The 19,698-nt window shown below is 49.2% G+C and overlaps 2 protein-coding genes across 8 annotated transcripts in view; both read left to right on the top strand.

Moving 5' to 3' along the window:
• Positions 1–212: 212 nt before the first annotated feature.
• On the top strand, positions 213–5,754 carry Fgf11 (fibroblast growth factor 11). Of its 3 annotated transcripts, none has more exons than XM_017596975.3 (5): positions 213–522; positions 2,131–2,241; positions 2,452–2,555; positions 3,125–3,345; positions 3,582–5,754. In XM_017596975.3, the coding sequence occupies exons 1-5, from the start codon at positions 330–332 to the stop codon at positions 3,619–3,621; spliced, it is 669 nt and encodes a 222-aa protein (XP_017452464.1). In that variant the 5' UTR covers positions 213–329; the 3' UTR covers positions 3,622–5,754.
• Positions 5,755–5,848: 94 nt separating this feature from the next.
• The window catches only part of Chrnb1 (cholinergic receptor nicotinic beta 1 subunit), a 15,195-nt gene continuing 1,345 nt past the window's right edge, over positions 5,849–19,698 (top strand). Inside the window, exons 1-11 of one of the 5 annotated variants that reach the window (XM_039085172.2) lie at positions 5,849–6,006; positions 6,094–6,242; positions 6,773–6,817; positions 7,734–7,843; positions 7,992–8,100; positions 8,384–8,531; positions 9,281–9,490; positions 15,371–15,594; positions 16,605–16,777; positions 17,109–17,256; positions 17,556–17,729. In XM_039085172.2, the coding sequence (XP_038941100.1) occupies positions 5,949–6,006; positions 6,094–6,242; positions 6,773–6,817; positions 7,734–7,843; positions 7,992–8,100; positions 8,384–8,531; positions 9,281–9,490; positions 15,371–15,594; positions 16,605–16,777; positions 17,109–17,256; positions 17,556–17,696 (1,515 nt within the window). In that variant the 5' untranslated portion in view covers positions 5,849–5,948 and the 3' untranslated portion in view covers positions 17,697–17,729. 5 annotated transcript variants of the gene reach the window in all.

Below are 19,698 nucleotides of genomic sequence, written 5' to 3'. Positions count from 1 at the left end.
GGGTCTTGACTTCGGGATAGAGGAGGTACCCTCTATCTGGTACAGAGGCCAGAAAGGAGGGAAGGGGAAAGCTTTCATTAGGGGACAAAATTCATGGGTGAGGTCAGCTGAGGAGTGCATAGGCTGCTGGAGCCGCTGGAGCTAGTCAGGGCCCAAGGGTGGGAGCTGGTGGTGTGGGGGGGAATACGGGGGTCTGGGGTTTATCTTCAGATCCTGTGGGTGGGGCGGTGGGTTGGGTCCTGAGCATGCCCTGGTGAGAGGGCTCCTCTTGGGGAGCCCAGGGAGCTCCGGGAGCCTGCTGGTTTGGGGGTGTCTCCTCCCGGGGAGCGATGGCGGCGTTGGCCAGTAGCCTGATCCGACAGAAGCGGGAGGTCCGCGAGCCCGGGGGCAGCCGGCCGGTGTCCGCGCAGCGGCGCGTGTGTCCCCGCGGTACCAAGTCACTTTGCCAGAAGCAGCTCCTCATCCTGCTGTCCAAGGTGCGACTGTGCGGGGGGCGGCCCACGCGACAGGACCGCGGCCCAGGTGAGTGTGGCTAGGGCGGGGTCTCCCGGACTGAAGTCCTGCCTGAGCCCAGGGGCCCTGGAGAATGAAACCCGATGAGGAGGGGGGTGTCCCAGAAGTGGAAGAGGTGGGCCAGAACGACAAAATGTACGGGACTATCCTTCAGTTTTCTTCCTCTTTGCCTGTAATGCCGAATCTCCTTGCTTTCGAGGGCAGGGGGAAGGTTTGAGGGGCGAAGTCGCGCCCCAAGCTTTTCAGCTCCTGTCGGCCCCCCTTCAACACAGGACTCCCCACCCCCACGGTTCTTCGCCTACGTGCGGGTTCTCGCGATTCTTTCCATCCGAAGTGGCGGGGCTTGAGGGGTTCTGGACGCTTGGGTCACCCCGAGGGTTTCTGCAGCCCTGGCTGCCCCGCCCCCGCTCCGGTTCTCCCGCCCCTCCACGCTTTGGCTCTGTTCCTCCTGGTCCAGCTCGCCTGGCCAGGAGCCAATCTCTCCAGCTCTCCCCCGGGTGTCCTTGCAGCTACCTCGTCAGCCAGCCCCCTCCATACGCCCTCCTTCTGTGACCTGCGCTTCAAGAAGGGTGCTGGGCACCCCCTCCCATTACTCCTGTGTGACTCGGAAATCCGGTCCTACAGCCTCCGGGGACCCTCTACCAGTAGGAATTCACACACAGTTCGGGCTGAAGACCAGCACAGGACTTAGGAGGGGGGTCGTACCACTTACAAGGGGGAAGAGGGAAAGCGGCAGAGATCAAGCCAAGGGAAGGGAGAGATGTAAGGGTTGGTATGTGATTCCCGTCCAGGTACGACAGTTAGGGAGTCCCTCTGGCCTCGCTCCAGGCCGCTGCCGGTTCCCTTAGGGGTAGCCCCTTGCGCCCTCCTCCCCCATCACCAACAATAGGTAGTGGTACAGTCCGCAGCCCACCCTCTGAGTGGGACCCAGCCCCCACGTGATGCAGCCTGCTTCTCCATCTCTGTCCCCTCTTCCTTTTCCTTGATGTGGTTTAAATGTCCCCTATCCCCGGCCAGTTACCTGGCTGAAGGGTAGAGGCTCAGTCTCAGGAAAAACTGGACCTTCATGAGCCAGCCGACTGACTGACAGACAGACAGACAGATGGGTCAGTGTCAGACAGGCCGGCGCTGTGCCAGAGCAAGGCCCGCGCCAAGCGAGCGGCAGCTGCAGCAGCAGGTGCTGAGTCAGCGTCAGTCAAGCCCAGTCCCACCCCTACTTCTAAGGGGGAGCCCCTTCCCTGTGGTCACCTTGCTGCTCACCCCGACATTTGCAAACACATTGCCCTGCGTCTCTGGCACTGTCCGTTGCCTTTGTCTCTCTCTTCTACCGCCTCCCTGCCCCCTCCCCCAACTCTGGTAGGGAGAGGAATTAAACCATTTAAATAAATTTCAATAAATTAAGCTGACGCTCATGATTAGAGAAAGCGGAAGGGACCCACACCCCAGCTTCCTCAGGAATCACAGAGAGGTGGAAGGAAGCTGGCGTGGAGGGTAAGGGAGCTGGGGCCCTGGAACCCTCTTCATTCCCCCTTCCTTCTCTCCTGTGATCCCGCCAAGTGTAGGAATGTTTCTGGGAACAGAGATGTCATTTTCAAAGATAAATGTCTCTCTCTCCAGAGCCTCAGCTCAAAGGCATCGTCACCAAACTGTTCTGCCGCCAGGGTTTCTACCTCCAGGCGAATCCAGATGGGAGCATCCAGGGCACCCCAGAGGACACCAGCTCCTTCAGTGAGAAGGGACACCAGCTGCAGGGTGGGAAGTGGGGAGATGGAGACAGGAGATGACAATCCTATCACCTCCTCAGGCTTTGCCACCTTCTGTTTGTCTTCCTGAGCCCCCAGGGAGGCGGTGGGGCTGGAGTCGGGGGCGGGGCGGGGGGGGGGAACTCAGATGGAAGCCAGGTACCTGGGTACTGATGCTGGCTTTCTACTCCCCCAGCCCACTTCAATCTGATTCCCGTGGGGCTTCGTGTGGTCACCATCCAGAGTGCCAAGCTGGGTCACTACATGGCCATGAATGCTGAGGGGCTATTGTACAGCTCGGTAAGACGACCAGGCTGAGTGGCCTGGAGTATGGGGGACACCCTCAGCAGAGAACCACCCTTTGTACACACAGGACTTACACCCAGGACTCTGGGCTGATGAGGGCCTGGTCCAGAACTCCTCCTCTAGAGTTTACCCATCTCCACTCGCAATGCTCACCCTCAAGTACCCCAGGCTCTTTGGATGCTCGATTCTTTCTGCTATTAGGGAGACATTTCTCAGCCTTTAAGCCTCATCTTTCCTCTAGATAAGTAAGAGGTTGGGAATGAAGAGAAGCGATCTTATTTCTAGTGCCCCTAAAGATCTAGTTCCCGCCCCTGGGTGATCCACCAGGTTCTTCCTATTCTCCCTGTGCTTGTGCTCTGGTTTCTGTGTGGACTCAGTAGCTGCCGTCCTCCTTTCCAAACAATGTATGGATTATATCCTGGCTGCTTCTTCCCAAGGGCTCCATTCTGCCAGTGATCTCTCTCTCTCTCTCTCTCTCTCTCTCTCTCTCTCTGTGTGTTTGTCCGTGTGTCCGTGTGTCCGTGTGTGTCTCCACGCCTCTTTCTGGATCTTTGTCTTCTCAGCCGCATTTCACAGCAGAGTGTCGCTTTAAGGAGTGCGTCTTTGAGAATTACTATGTCCTGTATGCCTCTGCTCTCTACCGCCAGCGTCGTTCTGGCCGGGCCTGGTACCTAGGCCTGGACAAGGAAGGCCGGGTCATGAAGGGAAACCGAGTCAAGAAGACCAAGGCAGCTGCCCACTTTGTGCCCAAGCTCCTGGAGGGTGGGTATGGGCTCAAGAAAAGGTGGGTCATGTGGGAGGTATTGACCTTGACATGAATACTTAGTGACATAGATGCCCATAAATGTTCAACGGCATGTTGTTATGGCGGGCCAAGCGGGAAGGCTTTAGCCTTTGGCGGGGGTTGGGGTTCTCCAAGGGTGAGTGTAAGAGAAGGGAGGCCTCTCAGAGCTAGGATTCTTCCTGGCTCTCTGTGTGCCTAATTCTCCTTCCTTGCTGCTCTCTCTCTCCCCTTCACAGTGGCCATGTACCGGGAGCCTTCTCTCCACAGTGTCCCTGAGACTTCCCCTTCCAGTCCCCCTGCCCATTGAGATGTAGTCCCTGGACTGGAGGCTCTCTGCACTTCCAGTGAGCCGGCCACCGCCACACCCCGTCTTCCAGCCCTGCTCCAGGCCTTGCTGCTCTTGCCCCTGTTGCCACACACATGCCCTGAGCAGCCAGGTCTCACCAGGTGCTGTACCCTGTGGGAGCTTAGGAGCTCTCTGGGACCTCCAGAATTGCTGAGCTCTTAGATCCTGGGGCCCAGGAGAGGCTCCAAGACGGAGGCGCTGGAAATGATCCTGGCTGGTCAGCTCTCTTTTTTTCCCACACTAACTCCTGCCCCTTAAGAGAACCCCATTTTTTCCTAAAAGGCACCGGGGTTCCAACACTGACAAGGCAAGGGAATTCTCTTTGCCCTGGCTGAGCCAGTCTCTGAAGCCATGTCCTTCTTTTCATTGCTGCAAAGCCATAGCTTTCTAGGTCGGTCCACTGGCACCCAGACTTCATCTCCTCTGTCCTCTACCCTCTGTGTTGGTCTGGACAGGTTCTGATACAGCTGGTCACTCCAGCCAGGCAGGGCCATTCCTATGCTCTGTGTTAGAAGCCAGGATCCTTGACACTTCTATCCTTGACCTAGATGGACACCTCCCACCCCTAGTTTTTTGGTTTTTTTGTTTTTGTTTTTTTTAAAGAGGCTGAATTTGAGCCTCCTAATGTAGCTATTGGCCTTAGTCTGAATTGGAAGGAGTCTCAGGTCACCACAGGTTAAACCTCTTATCCCAGAGACACCCATTCCAGAGCATGGTACTCTAGACCTTTGTGGAGCCATACTTCCTCCTGAATCTCAGCTCTAGGGCATAGACCATGACTCTCAACCCTTTTTCCCAGGATAGAATGAGGGTCTGTATAGCCATGTTACTGTACTAGAATACGTTCTAAACCACCCTTCCACTTTCTCCAGTGAGGATTTAAGCATGAGCTATGGATAGAACTCAGCTATGATTAATTAAGAACTAATTTGTTCTGAGCTGTGCTTGGTGGCACGTGCCTGTAATTCAGCACCTGGGAGGCTGAATCAGAATGGTTTTGAGTTAGAGGCTATCCTGGGCTAATAACAAAACCCTGTTTCAAAAGCCAACACACACACACACACACACACACACAGAGAGAGAGAGAGAGAGAGAGAGAGAGAGAGAGAGAGAGAGAGAGATATTACTAATTAACACTGAATGGATCAAGAACCATTTCTTGCTTTTCCTAGATAATTTTCTAAAAATCATCACTCCAGAATACTAACCTTACTTTTTACATGGTTTCTAGTTTCAGCATTCCAACTGGGGTTCTGCCAGGGAAACAAGAGTCTGGGGAAAGATACAGGAATTGTGGAAGAATATACCTGACTCCTATAGGGAAGCTGAGAGGGAGAAAATGCCATGGTATGGTTGAACCTGTGTTCACTTAGCTACCTCAGCAGGAGTTCCTTCCAGATCCCTTTTAAAGCTGAGGTCTTTCTTTCTGATATGGTGTGGTGCATCTATGAGGTAAAGGGAGGGGTGGGGGAATAAAGGCTAGCCTGGGCTACATAGTGAGTTTCGGGGTCAGCCTAGGCTATGTGAGACCCTGTCTCAAACAACAAAAAGCTGAGGTCTATAATGATAAGAACTCTAGAATTAAAAAGGACAACTAGGGACACATCCTTGACTCCCCCTCACAGCAAAGAGACTCCCAACTCAGCAATAACTCTACAGGTCAGGCCTAGGAGCCTCTTGGGTTCCCAGACCTCATATGTATCCCGGAGCTTCTAACTAAATAGAATTTACTTTACCTTACAGTTTATAACCTCAGGTGGGTTTTAAGTACCCAAAAAGGACTTGAAAACGGGGAAAGCCCATGGGGAACCTCTAGTAAAATAGGGGGTAGATTCCGAGTCTAGCGGATGCAGGTGGAAACGTCTATGGAGGTCCTAAGGGAGGGGCTAGTGCTCAAAGACAGGTCACTTTTCCTCAGGCCCTTTTACTTCTGGCTTGTTGCAAGAGATGCCCTCCTGCCTCATACAAACCCCGCTCAGGCTCCGCCCATCTCCTGGCTCTGCTCTCAGGGGACTGGGTCTCCACTTCATGCTTTCTGTAATTAAAGATGATTTATACAACCAGTGTTATCTGATATTTGTGAGTGGAGGGCGACTGCAATTGCTCCGGGCGCGACCAAGTCCGGAGGGTGGGGCGGGTGGGCTGGCAGCTGGTCCCCCGACAACAGGTGCACATTCCTGGGCGCCTCGTCACTTCCCCTGGCCTGGCGGCCTCGGCCGCTCTTCGGACAAACCCACTGAGCGAAATCGGCAGGGCCATGGCCTTAGGGGCGCTGCTTCTGATTCTGGGGATACTCGGGACGCCCCTCGCCCCAGGTAAGTCAGTCTGGACGCCGAAGAGGCAGTGAACAGCAGTGGTCACGGCCAGCCCTCGGAGCGTCACTTAGTGCTTTCCTTCATTAGGAGCCCGCGGGTCGGAAGCCGAAGGCCAACTGCTTAAGAAACTTTTCTCGGATTATGATAGCTCAGTAAGGCCGGCGCAGGAGGTGGGAGACCGCGTCGGGGTCAGCATCGGCCTCACCCTGGCGCAACTCATCAGCCTGGTGAGAGAGGTACCGCGGGTGGAGGTCGTCCGGCAAGTCCGACTGGGGGCGTGGCTTTAGACAAGGCTCCGAAGACAGTCCGAGTGCAGGTTATGCTAAGAGACTAACAGGCCCTTAGCGGTGATTGGGTAAAAATCAGACCAATGAACTAGTTCGTGGGCGTGGCTTCTATGATGGGCACAGAATACAGTTCCCCTAACACCTTGTGGGCGGGTTTTGAGGCAGAGCCGGGGCAGAAGGACCTGCTATGGGGAGGACCTCGAGGCGGGGCCCGGTAATGTTCTAGCAAAGTCCAGCAGAGCTTGGTGCCCAAACAGTCAATAAACAACCCTGAGAGGAGATTCTGAGCTGTATTTGATCAGACGTTGGGCGGGGCCCGTGATTTAACCAGGAGATAAAAGGAAAGCAGGCATCAGGGTCTGGTGTTTCCAGGTTGATACGAGATGGGAGTTTGCACCCAAGAAGGTGCAGTTTAGAGAAAGGAGCCCTTGTTTCTACCCACTTCATTTCACTTCTGCCCTTTAAATTTTCCATTCTAGAACGAGAAGGATGAAGAAATGAGCACAAAGGTGTACTTAGACCTGGTATGGAGACCCCGTGGGTTAGGGAAGGGCATCCCATCCTCTTTATATGAATCTCCTGAAATGCTCAGCCCAGCAAGATCTTTTAAAATACTAATTTCATAATGTACACATATAATGACTGAAACAGAAGCTCAATCAACAATTATTTAAGACACAAATTTGGGGGCTGGGGATTTAGCTCAGCGGTAGAGCGCTTACCTAGGAAGTGCAAGGCCCTGGGTTCGGTCCCCAGCTCCGAAAAAAAAGAACCAAAAAAAAAAAAAAAAAAAGACACAAGTTTGGGGATCACTAATTTGAATTCCCATCCCTTAAAAGGCCCTGAACTGCAGGTTGAACATCACTGTAGAATGAATTGTGCAATCTTTTCAGTTATTTCTTAAATTATCTTATTTTTATTTTATGTGAATGGGTATTTTGCTTATACATGTCTGTAAACCACATGCATAACTGGTGCCTGCGGAAGCCAGGCGAGGGCCTCTGATCTCCTGGAACTCGAGTTATAGATGGTTGGGTCTTCTATGTTGGATACTGGGAATCTATTTTGGGTCCTCTGGAAAAGCAGCCTGTGCCCTTAAATGATGAGGGATCTCTTTAGGCCCACTCTTCTGTTTGAGACTGAAGAGAGTTCCGTGGAGGGTCGGGGTCGGGGGATGGGGGGAGGAAACTAGTTACTGTGAATCCCAGGGAGTGAAGTCAGACCTTGACCCACCGGTAAGCCCTGAGCCACTCCCCCCCCCCCCCCCCGCGCCCCCAGTTGAGGACCAAACCCAGGGCCTTGCGCTTGCTAGGCAAACGCTCTACCACTGAGCTAAATCCCCAACCCCAGAGCTACTCCTCTTTGGGCCTCTTCCTGGCACTCTCTCCGACAACCCAAGCCTCTCTAGCCTGAACAGCGCTTTAGCCTCTGCTTCCCTAGGAGTGGACCGACTACAGGTTAAGCTGGGACCCCGCAGAACACGATGGCATCGAGTCTCTCCGTGTCACTGCTGAATCTGTTTGGCTCCCGGACGTGGTGCTGCTGAACAAGTAGGGTCTTTCTAAAGCCTGGGCAGGGTTGGGGCATTGAGGGGATTAGGGTAAGCCATGGTGGAGGGAGGGGTTGAACCGTCGGGGAGGGGGCAGGGTCTCTGGAGGACAGATACAGATCCCATATTAAAAGATCTTTTCCCTTTAGCAATGATGGAAACTTTGACGTTGCCCTGGACATTAATGTCGTGGTGTCCTTTGAGGGCTCTGTGCGCTGGCAACCCCCTGGCCTGTATCGCAGCAGCTGCAGCATCCAGGTTTCTAAGCTTTGCCTGTTCTCAGACTTCCTCATTCCCCAGCCATGCCCAGTCCTGGGCCCTGGGTCATAATTCCTCCTGACTCAACCTCTTGTTTGTCTGCCCTGACCTTACACTACCCTGTATACTTGCTTTGGTTTTCCGCTGCCATTTGTCACAATGTCTGCTGCCATTTCTCTGATGATCCCTTCTCCTTTGTAACCTGAATCCAATGACCTCCCAAACTTCCCTAGTCCTTCCTTGCCAGTTCTTTGGCAGATCCAGTGTCTTCCCCTCCATCCAGGTCACCTACTTCCCCTTTGACTGGCAGAATTGCACCATGGTGTTTAGTTCCTACAGCTATGACAGCTCTGAGGTCAGCCTGAAGACAGGCCCAGATCCTGATGGACAGGAGAGGCAGGAAATCTACATCCATGAAGGGACCTTCATCGGTGAGTGAGCACGGTTCTCACATCCAAGGCTGATAGACAGGTTCTGTATTGATGCTCAGGGAAGCTGGTGGGTTCAGCAGCCTGGGGATAATGATCAATACTGCAAATGTGGAAAAGGAAACCAAGTGTGGTAAGGCAGACCTTTAATGTGGAGGGGTGAGTACCCTGTCGCTGTCTTCAGACACACCAGAAGAGGGCATCGGATCCCATTACAGATGGTTGTGAGCTACCATGTGGGTGCTGAGAATTGAACTCAGGACCTCTGGAAGTCAGTGCTCTCGACCATTGAGCCATCTTTCCAGCCCGGCTGAGCTTTTTTTTTTTTTTTTTTTAAATGTATTTATTTATTATTTATGAGTACACTGTAGCTGTCTTTAGACACACCCCAGAAGAGAGCATCAGATCCCATTACAGATGGTTGTGAGCCACCATGTGGTTGCTGGGATTTGAACTCAGGACCTCTGGAAGAGCAGTCAGTGCTCTTAACCACTGAGCCATCTCTCCAGCCCCCTGGCTGAGATTCTTAAAACAGAAAAACAAAAAACACAAGACACACAGGGAAGTGGTGGAAGCTCTTGAAATGTAAATTTGACTGAGTTCAGTCCTGGGAGCCTAGAGTAGAAGGGGAGAACACGGAAGCTGAGACTTCTTCATTAGAGGTGGGCTGCCCAGAGGCGTGCCATATCAGACACTGACTAGGGCAGCTACCATGCCTGAGCTTACTTACCCTGTCTCCCTCCCTCCTCCAGAGAATGGTCAATGGGAGATTATCCACAAACCCTCTAGGTTAATCCACCTTCCAGGGGATCGAAGAGGAGGGAAGGAAGGACATCGTGAGGAAGTTATCTTCTATCTCATTATTCGGAGGAAGCCTCTCTTCTACCTGGTCAATGTCATTGCCCCGTGCATCCTCATCACCCTCCTGGCCATCTTTGTTTTCTACCTTCCACCAGATGCAGGTAAAGGGCAAGGGCTCCAGGCCCTCTGTGTCCTTAGCCCAGCTTCTTTCTTCTCACCTTTTGGTCCAGGTTAGCTTTTGTTTTCTAAAATTTGTCTATGTGCTGGGTGGTGATGGCCCATGCCTTTAATCCTAGCACTTGAAGGCAGAGGCAGGTAGGTCTCTGAGATCCAGGCCAGCCTGGTCTACATAGTGAGTTCCAGGCCAGCCTTGAACACACACACACACACACACACACACACACACACACACACACACACACACACAGGTGCTGGAGTTCCAGGCATTCCCGAGTCTCCTGAGGCAGGTAATACTGGGTTCTGAACTCCAGTCCTCAGCTCTAGCCTAGTTTTCTTTTTTGTCACTGCAATAAAAGACTCGCCAAAACCAACTTATGGGAGGAAAGGGTTTTGTTGGCTAACAGGATACAGTTCACCATCGAGATAAGCCAGGGCTGGAGCTCAAAGTAAGAACTAAAAAACAGACCATGAAGGAACATTGCTGACTGGCTTGCTTCTTCTGGCCTGTTCAGCTACTTTCTTTATACAGTCCTGAGCCACTTGTGGAGGAATGACACTGTCCCATAGTGGACTGGGCTCTTCTATATCAATCAGCAATTAAGAAACTGTCCCCTACTCGCCCACTGGGTAGTCTGATGAGGTCATTCCTATTGACGTCTCCTTTTCCCAGGTGTGTGAAATGAACACACTGAAGTTCATCTAGACAAGCATAACTGTTCTTAACTACTGAGCAATCTCTCCAGCCCCCAGGCTAGGTTTTTCGCCAAGTCGAACAGTCATGGATTGGATATGGGCAGTCCCAGGTTCTCCCCATGCACAATCTGACCCAACTGCAGGCTCTGCCATCCCTTTGCTTCTGGCTTTTCCTCACTCCTCCCGTTAGAGTCCCAGCCTCCCATTCATGGAGCTCCCACATCTATGACAAACCAAATTCCAGGCTAAGCCAAATTTTTGTTTCCCATTCCTAGCAAACCACCTTCCTCCTACCTTCCAGACACCAACTGGCGTCTGATTTGGCTGTCTCCCTAGGAAATGGCAGTTGACTTTTCTCTATAAGGAAGTACAAAGTAGCAACAGGGTAACAAACCCTGGGCAGGTTTCATAATGATCAGGTGTCCTGATCTGGAAATGGGACAGTCACTGTCTATTGTGTGGAATGATTTTGAAGATTGACCAGGTTAATAAAACTATACCTGGTATCTGGTTGGATCTTTGTAAATGTGTTTGTTTGTTTGTTACTTTTGAACAATTGCTGGATGGTAATACAATTGAATTATATGTGTAAATTCTAATCTTTACAATAACCTTTCAGGTAAGTGCCAAAATGTCATTTCCATTTATAGAGAAGGGTTAAGAGGCTGAAGGAGTTAAAGTCATTTTTCCTGGTATCACATCCGGGTCAGTACCTTAGCATTTGAGAGGTTGACGCAGGAGAATTGCCAAGAGTTTGAGGCCAATGAGTATGGGCTTACCTGGAGGTTTGTCTTTTTTTTTTTTTTTTAACGATTTATTTATTTATTATATATAAGTGGTTGCTGGGAATTGAACTCAGGAGCTCTGGAATCGCAGTCAGTGCTCTTAACCACTGAGCCATCTCCCCAGCCCCTGTAATTTCATAAGCAAGACTCTGTCTCAAAAAATTTCCAAAAAACAAAGCAAGCGAATATGAAAATAAATAAACAGACCCCTGTGTTTTCCTTGACTCTAGCATCCAGGCCTCTATCCAGAAAGGAAGAGAGATGCTAGTCAAGAACATATTTCCAAGTCCAGTTAAGATAGCTCAGTAGGCAAGATGCTTGCGACCAAACTCGAGGGCCTGAGTCTAATATGGAACCCTCAAGTTGTTCTTGGACTGCTCTAGGTGTTCTATGGTAGGCTTTTGTGTATACACACACACACACACACACACACACACACACACACACAATGTTAAAAAGAAAAAAGAACCTACTTACAAATTCAATCACTTCCTTCTAGAACAGGCCATCTTGGAACCTAGTATTACAGGGCCAAAATGGAATGAGCTGTATAGCTTATTTCTTTCTGTAGCTTTCATAAAGTTCATAAGGTCTCTTGTATGACACAGAGTCACCCACTTTTGTATACTGTTTTATTTTTAGATTCTTCAAATTGCTATATTGTTCTTGAAAAAGCCACAGAGATTGGTCTATTCCTTCATGCAACTATGTCTGTGGGAACCCTGTGATATTCTGGGCACTGAAAATGTATCAGGGAATAAAAACAATAAAAACCGGATTGAGAATGTGGCTCCATGGGGTTGGGGATTTAGCTCAGTGGTAGAGTGCTTGCCTAGCAAGCACAAGGCCCTGGGTTCGGTCCCCAGCTCCAAAAAAAAAAAAAAGAGAGAGAGAGAATGTGGCTCCATGGTAGAGCTCTAGAGGAGGTCTATAGAGCTAGTCTACTGCGCATGAAGCCCTGGATTCCGTCCCCAGCAATGGGGGGTGCAAGGGTGGCAGGGATGTAGTGTGGTTGGCCCAGTGTTTACTTTGTACGCATGAATGAAGCCCTGAGTTCATTCTCTAGAACCCAACTATGAACAAACAACAAACAAGCAAATAAAGTCCCTGACTTTCTTCTGGTGGGGAAGTCAGTCAATAAATTGATGTCTACCATCGTATGTTAGAAAAGAGCAAGTTTTTGTTTGTTGTTTTATTTTTATTTTTCTCCAAGACAGGGTTTTTCTGTGTAGTCCTGGCTGTCTGGAACTCCCTCTGTAGACCAGGATAGCCCTTAACTACCTGCCTCTGCATCCTGAGTGCTGGGATTAAAGGTGTGTGCTACCACACCCAGCTTCGGAATGAGTTTTGAAGAGGAAAGTAAAACGAGAAGGGGTTTAGAAAGATGAGAATAGGGGTGGATTCCTGTTATACTAGCATTTGGGGATAGGAGAACGGGGAGTTTGAGGCTACCAGGCTACGTAGGGAACAAAGAGAGATCCTGTCTCAAAAAGGGGGCTGGGGATGGAGCTGTAGCATTTGCCTCTCGTGAGTGAAGCCTTTGACTCTTATCACAGAGTAAACCAGACAAAGTAACAAACCCTGAAAGCCTAGCCAGGGGCGGGAGGGAGGACAGGAGGATCAGAAAGTCAAGGTCACCCTCTGAGCACAGTGAACTCTAGGCCAGCCTGAGTATGTGACATCTGGTCTCAAAAATCAAATAGAGCTAGAGAGACGGCTCAGCTGCTTACACCACTTGCTGCCAAGTCTGACAGCCTCAGTCTGACCCCCGGGACCTACATGACATGAGGAGGGATGGACTCTTGCAAGTTGTGTTTACCACGCATGGCACTTGTGCCCACACACACAAACCCCCAAAATGAGTTAAAATGTGATTAAAACAAAACAGGGCCTGGGACTCTGTGGTTTTTCTTTTGATACAGGGTCTGATGCATCCCAGGTGACCCCAACTCACGCCGTAGCTAAGGTAACCTTTAACTTCTGATCCTCCTGCCCCTCTCTCAGGAGTACTGGCATCAGAGGCATGCACTACCACAGCAGATTGTGGGGTGCTGGGGATTGTACCAGGGCTCCCTGCACGCTAGGGAAGCAACCATACCAATCGAACTCCATCCTTAGCCTTAGCGGCTGCAAATTCAAAACACCATCCCTGGGTTTGGTCCCTAGCCCCAAAGAATAAAAAGAAATGAGTGAGTGAGTGAGTGAGTGAGTGAGTGAATAAATAAGTAAATATTAGGCAGGTAAAGCTGGGGATGTTGGCACACATCTTTAATCCTAGTACTCAGGAGGCAGAGGGAGGCAAAGCTCAGTGGATTTGAGACTAGCCTGGACTATAATAGTATGTTCCAGTAAGAGACGGGCTACTACCTGAGACCATTCAAAAACCAAAATGGGTTGGCAAGATGGCTCAGCCAGGAAAGGGGCTTGCTGCTAAGCCCGATGACCTGAGTTCGATCCCCACATGGTGAAAGAGAAATGACTCTTGAAAACTGTCCTCTGGGCGTGGCTCTTGCTCTCCCATATAGGTACATGTGTGTGCATATGCATGTGTGTGCACAAATGTATACACAGAATAAATAGAGTAAAAAATTTAAAGTGAGTAAAATTTGCTGTTAGCAAATGCCTCAAGGAAAAATGGGTATTGGGCTTTAAGAGGGTAGAGAACAGGGGTTGGGGATTTAGCTCAGTGGTAGAGCGCTTGCCTAGAAAGCGCAAGGCCCTGGGTTCGGTCCCCAGCTCAGGGAGGGGGGGGGGTAGAGAACAGCCTCAGGTTTCTGGTGGAAAAACGGGCTAGGTAGGAGAGACAGCAAGCACAGTGGCCCTCCAGTGAGATGATGTTACCTACATTCCCAAAATAGGGAGGTTTGAAATGATAGAGGTGGGTGTGAGGGCACACACCAGTAACCCAGTACTTGGGAGACTGAGGCAGGGGGATCACCTTAAACTTGAGGCCAGGCTGGAATACATATAGTAAGTTAGTTCCAGGCCAGCCTGAAGACGATGAAGCCCTGTCTCAAAGACTACGACAAGCATGGTGGCACCAGCTTTAATCCTGCACTAGAGCCCTGAGCCCAAGAGAAGCCCGAGCAGAACAGAACAGAAACTAAAACACCTCAAAACCAAACACAGAGGAACCTCTTTGGGTAAATAGTTCAAGGCTAGTCTGGTCTATATAGTGAGATCCAGGCCAGCCAGTGTGTGTGTGTGTGTGTGTGTGTGTGTGTGTGTGTGTGTGTGTGTATGTATGTATGTATATGTGTTTATCTCATTTTCAGAGTTTAATGTAGTCCAGGCTAGCCTTGACCTCAACATGTAGTTGAAGCTAGCTAGCATTGAACTCCTGATCCTCCTGCCTCTATCACCAAAGTGCTTGGATTGGTGTGATGACATGCTAGGCCTAATTTGCTTTATATGGTAGTAAGATAATAATGTAATGGTACCTATATTCAACCTCCTTTCAAAATAAACATTTGGGTACTGAGAATTGAATCCAGGGTCTTTTTTTTTTTTTTTTTCTTTTTTTCGGAGCTGGGGACTGAACCCAGGGCCTTGTGCTTGCTAGGCAAGCGCTCTACCACTGAACTAAATCCCCAACCCTGAATCCAGGGTCTTAAGCAGCAAGCAGGGCTAGCATTGTACCAGCTCATTTGAATTCCCAGCCTCATCCAGCCCTGTTTACCTAAGCAGTCCAAGTTTACCTTGAATTTATTCTGTAGCCCAGAAGTTGGGATACAGAATTGTGCCAGGCCCAGCTAGGAGAACAGCTTCAATAGGGAGGGAATTTAGTTGTACACGTGTCAAGTTTGTGATGTCTGTTAGCTATTCAGTGGGAAAAATGAATAGGCTTTGAATGTAAGCCTAAAGTTCAGAGGAGCTCTGGGCTGGAGGAACAAATATCAGAGAGATTTGCATACAAATGACTTTTCCAAAAGCCTGCCCTTAGGTTAGAGACATGATTTGATTATGCCATAGAGGTTTCCTTCTGGTAAACGCTAATCCTGGTGGTGTCAGTGCACACCTTTAATCCCAGTATTTGGGAGGAAGAGGCAGGGGGATTTCTGGGTTTGAGGCCAGTCTAGACTACACAGCATATACCAGGACAACCAGGGGGTACACAGAGAGTCCTTGTCTCAATAAAATATATAGGGGCTGGAAAGATTGCTCAGTGGTTAAGAGCACTGACTACTCTCCCAGAGGTCCTGAGTTCAAATCCCAAAAACCACATGGTGGCTCACAACCATATGTAATTGGATCTGATTCCCTCTTCTGGTGTGTCTGAAGACAGCTACAGTGTACTCATATATAATAAATAAACATCTTTAAATAAATAAATAAAATATATAGTTTTTTAAAAGACCATTTCTTCTGCCTTCTGTCTCCCAGGAGAGAAGATGGGGCTCTCCATCTTTGCCCTGCTGACCCTCACTGTGTTCTTGCTGCTGCTGGCCGACAAAGTGCCTGAGACCTCCCTGGCGGTCCCCATCATCATCAAGTATCTCATGTTTACCATGATCCTTGTCACCTTCTCAGTTATCCTTAGCGTTGTGGTCCTCAACTTGCACCATCGCTCACCCCACACCCACCAAATGCCCTTTTGGGTCCGCCAGGTAAGAGAGCTCTTCTCATCCAATCTGCCTTGATTCCTGATTTTACAATCAACCAGGTGTGGGAGAAGATAAGGCTAGCCTGGGCTACATAGTAAGATTCCCATCTGCAAATGACAGAAGGAATAAAAGAAGGGAGGATAGGCATCCTTGCATTTGGTTTTGTGTCCAGATGCTGCTCCTGCCTTCCACCAACCTGGACTTGGCGTTTAGAGCTTGGGAGAGCTGCAGCTGGCATAGTGAAGGGCGGGGCCCACTGGCTGGGAAAGCATCACACAATTATTTTTCCTTCCTATTCTCATCATTTCATAGATCCAACATGTTCTTCATCCATGTAACTCATTTGCACACCTAAGGAAACATTCTCAGGTCTAGATGCCATCAGGGTAGAAGACCTTGGACCCTCAAACTTTCAAGATGCCTCCCAACCTGTTAAAGACCTTTTTTTTTTTTTTTACTTCTGAGACAGAGTTTCTCTCTGTAGTCTTGGTTGTCCTGGAACTTGCTCTGTGTACCAGGCTGGCCTCAAGATCCTCCTGCCTTTGCCTTCCAAGTACTGGATTATTGTGGGCCACTACATCTGACCTAAGAGAGCTCTTTTCAACTGTATATACATTATATATGTGGAGTTATTCACACACACACACACACACACACACACACACACGTTTTACATGTATGAATGTTTGTTTTGTGTATGCATATATGCACTACCTGTGTGCCTGGTGCCTGAGGCCAGAAGCACATCAGACTCCCTGGAACTTAGACTTACAGATGGCTGTGAGCCACCATGTGGTGCTGGAAATCGGGGTCCTGCTCTTCCACAGGACCCCGAAGAGCAGTCAGCACTCTTAACAGCTGAGCCTTTATTAAGCTGTGCAGGCTTTGCCAGTGTGCAGCTCAGGAGTACCAAGAGCGCATGTACAGGGATGGACACCTGGAGAGGGACTAGTTAGCTGCTTCCTTTGTGGTCTGAAATCATTAAAGCCTTCTATAATATGTCACTTCTATAGATCTTCATTCACAAGCTCCCTCCATACCTGGGTCTGAAGAGGCCCAAACCCGAGAGAGACCAACTACCCGAACCACATCACTCCTTCTCCCCAAGGAGTGGCTGGGGCCGAGGAACTGATGAATATTTCATACGGAAGCCTCCATGTGATTTTCTTTTCCCTAAACTTAACAGGTAAGACCTAAGTCAATTACTTGGGCAAGGGAGAGCTACAGCTCCCAGAAGACAGTGGAAGGTCGTGTGGCCTAGCACCATGGGAGTTGTACTAACCCTGTCCGTGCTTGAATTACAAAAAGGTAGCATTTTAAAGATTAAAGAGCCAGAAACTTGCAAAAGTCTGGAGAGGTCGGTGCTGCCGGAGAGATCCGGAAGGGCTCGCTCAGGTTTTAATAAGTACCAGGTTGTAGGAGGAGGCAGCAGGAGCAGGGTCGACAGGTCAACTGGAACTTGTTTCTCTTTGAACCCAGTGTGTGGTCAAACACACTACTCCACCCTACACACACAGGTTTCAGCCTGAATCACCTGCTCCGGACCTGAGACGATTTATCGATGGTCCACCCCGGGCTGTAGGTCTGCCTCAGGAGCTACGCGAGGTCATTTCTTCCATCAGCTACATGGCCCGACAACTTCAGGAACAGGAGGACCACGATGCAGTAAGTCCCAAGAGTCTGGAGCCTACAGGCTCGGGACCTCGGCTCCACCCCTAACTTCAAGCCCCGCCCTTAACAGTCCCTTCTGTTTCTGATTGGACGTGTGCTTGGTTTTTGTCCTCTTCCTGCTTTCCGATTGGTTCTTTACTTTCATATCTAGCTGGTGCCTGGCTTTTGCGCTCCTTTCCTTTTTCTCTCATTCCAAGTGAGGAGACCTTGGCAGAAAACTGAAAGGGGTGGGCTTTCCAGGGCTCGGGACCTGGAGCTTTTTTTTTTTTTTTTCTTTTTCTGTCTACCCTTAGCTGAAGGAGGACTGGCAGTTTGTCGCCATGGTTGTGGACCGTCTTTTTCTGTGGACATTCATCGTTTTCACAAGCGTCGGGACGCTAGTCATTTTCCTAGATGCCACGTACCATTTGCCCCCTCCTGAACCTTTTCCTTGAGGACCCTCCGGTCATTTTTGCCAAGTGCTGCAGGTACTCTCACGCTGTATAGCGCTTGGCTCCTGTAAGAATCTTGTTCTTGTTTCTGGGAAGACGTTGAAGTGGGACTTGGGGGGTGAGCAGGGTGCCTTGGACTTCAACAAATGTCCTTCAACCCATTAGTTTTGTTCTTCTGCAGCTTTGTTTTTGTTGGTTTTTTTTTTGTTGTTGTTGTTTTGTCCCCCCCCCCCCCCCGGGCTGGGGAGCGAACCCAGGATCTTGCGCTTCCTAGGTAGAAGCGCTCTACCACTGAGCCAAATCCCCAACCCCGTTTTTGTTGTTTTTGAGACAGAGTCTCACTCTGTGTCCCAGGCTAGCCTGGAACTATGAAGTCCAGGCTGGCCTCAAACTCCCAGCAGTGTTACTTCCTTAGCTTACCAAATGTTGGAATGGCAGGTCTGGTAAGCCAGCGCACTTGGATTTTGTTTCTTGAAACTACACAGAATGTCACAACTTAGATATCTAGTGAAAGAGAATTATAAGCAACTAGTAGCTTGAAAGCCTTTGGAGGACAGGAAATCTGTTGGCTACTGTAACGTCCCCAGCAATGCGCACAGGTCCTACCCCATAAGTGCTTAACATTTGTTGAAGAGGGAAAAAAATCCGGAAGGAAATACAAAATAATACTGCCTACAATTGCATGTATTGAAATTAAAATGTAGAGAAATGATTGATCATTTTTGTCTATTTTCAACTTTCTATAATTTATTTTTTGTAATGATTACCACCTTTAGACTGAAAAAATTTATTTCTAAAGAGTCAGCGTTTGCAATAAACATTTAAAAGAAAAAGGAGTGGGGGTTGGGGATTTAGCTCAGTGGTAGAGCGCTTGCCTAGCAAGCGTAAGGCCCTGGGTTCGATCCCCAGGTCCGAAAAAAAGAAAAGAAAAAAAAAAAAAAAAGAGTGGTGGTGAATGACTGTAATTCCAGAACTTGGAAGACAGAGGCAGGAGGATTGCTACAAGTTCAAGGCCAACCTCTGCTACATATTGAGAGAGACCTCATTCAAGCCAGGCATGGTGTCTCAAACTTAGAATCCCAGCATTGGAAGGCTGAGGCAGGATTGCTGTGGGTCTCAGCCAGGCTAGGTTATAAAATGAGACCTTGCCTCACAAACATTCAGGTGCCAGCTTTGGCACACAAGCCACTAAACTATTCACAATCTGTTTCTATATCTGTAAAACGAAGCAGACCATAGTCTATGCCCATAGAGATTCCTAACAGTATATACCAGAGCTTTCACACTGGTGGATTTTTTTGTTGTTGTTTTTCATTTCATTTATTTTTGCCTATGTTCTTGGGCTGTACAGTATTTATTGGTTTGTTTAGAGTGGTTGGAATTGAACCCAGAATTGCCAACAGTAAGCAAGTAGTCTACCTCTGAGCTACCTTAACATCTTATTTTTCCTTCATTTTTGATTTCATGGTTTTGTTATTGTTGCTTAAGACAGAATCTTGCTTGAGCTTACAGTCCAGGCTGGTCTTGAACTCTCAACAAGCCTCTTGCCTTACCCTTTCAGGTGCTGGGGTCGCAGTGTTTCACCACTATGTATGCCATTAATTTTTGTTTTGTCTTAAGACTGGGTCTCATATAGTCCAGGTTGGCTGAACTCACTACAGAGCTCAGAGCAACTTAAACTCCTGATCCTTCTGCCTCTTTCAAGAACTGGGATTATAGATATATATAGACATAAGTCACCAAGCCTGGTTTTTGTTTGTTTGTTTTGTTTTAGAACCAGTGTCTTAGTAAGTCCAGTCTGGCCTTCAAACTTAGTACAGTCTCAAACTTTGTCTTCTTGAAGTAACTGAGATTATAGGTACACACCCAACATGGTTTTTTTTTGTTTTTGAGGCGTGGTCTCACTTTGTAACCATGGTTAGCCTGGAGCTTGTTATGTAGATCAGGTTGGCCTCCAACTCCACTTGCTTCTGTCTCATGAGTGCTAGGATGAAAAGTGTCTAAT

This window comes from Rattus norvegicus, chromosome 10, assembly GCF_036323735.1.
Source record: "Rattus norvegicus strain BN/NHsdMcwi chromosome 10, GRCr8, whole genome shotgun sequence".
Classification (NCBI taxonomy): Eukaryota; Metazoa; Chordata; class Mammalia; order Rodentia; family Muridae; genus Rattus; species Rattus norvegicus.
Note: the sequence above shows the minus strand (reverse complement) of the source record. Positions and strands in the feature narration are given on the sequence as shown.

Coding starts and splice junctions, on each gene's coding strand:
- Fgf11 (XM_017596975.3), top strand. CDS start 330: ATGGCGGCGTTGGCCAGTAGCCTGATCCGACAGAAGCGGGAGGTCCGC. Junction 523..2,130: donor GCGACAGGACCGCGGCCCAG/GTGAGTGTGGCT, acceptor CTCTCTCTCCAG/AGCCTCAGCTCAAAGGCATC. Junction 3,346..3,581: donor GGGTATGGGCTCAAGAAAAG/GTGGGTCATGTG, acceptor TCCCCTTCACAG/TGGCCATGTACCGGGAGCCT.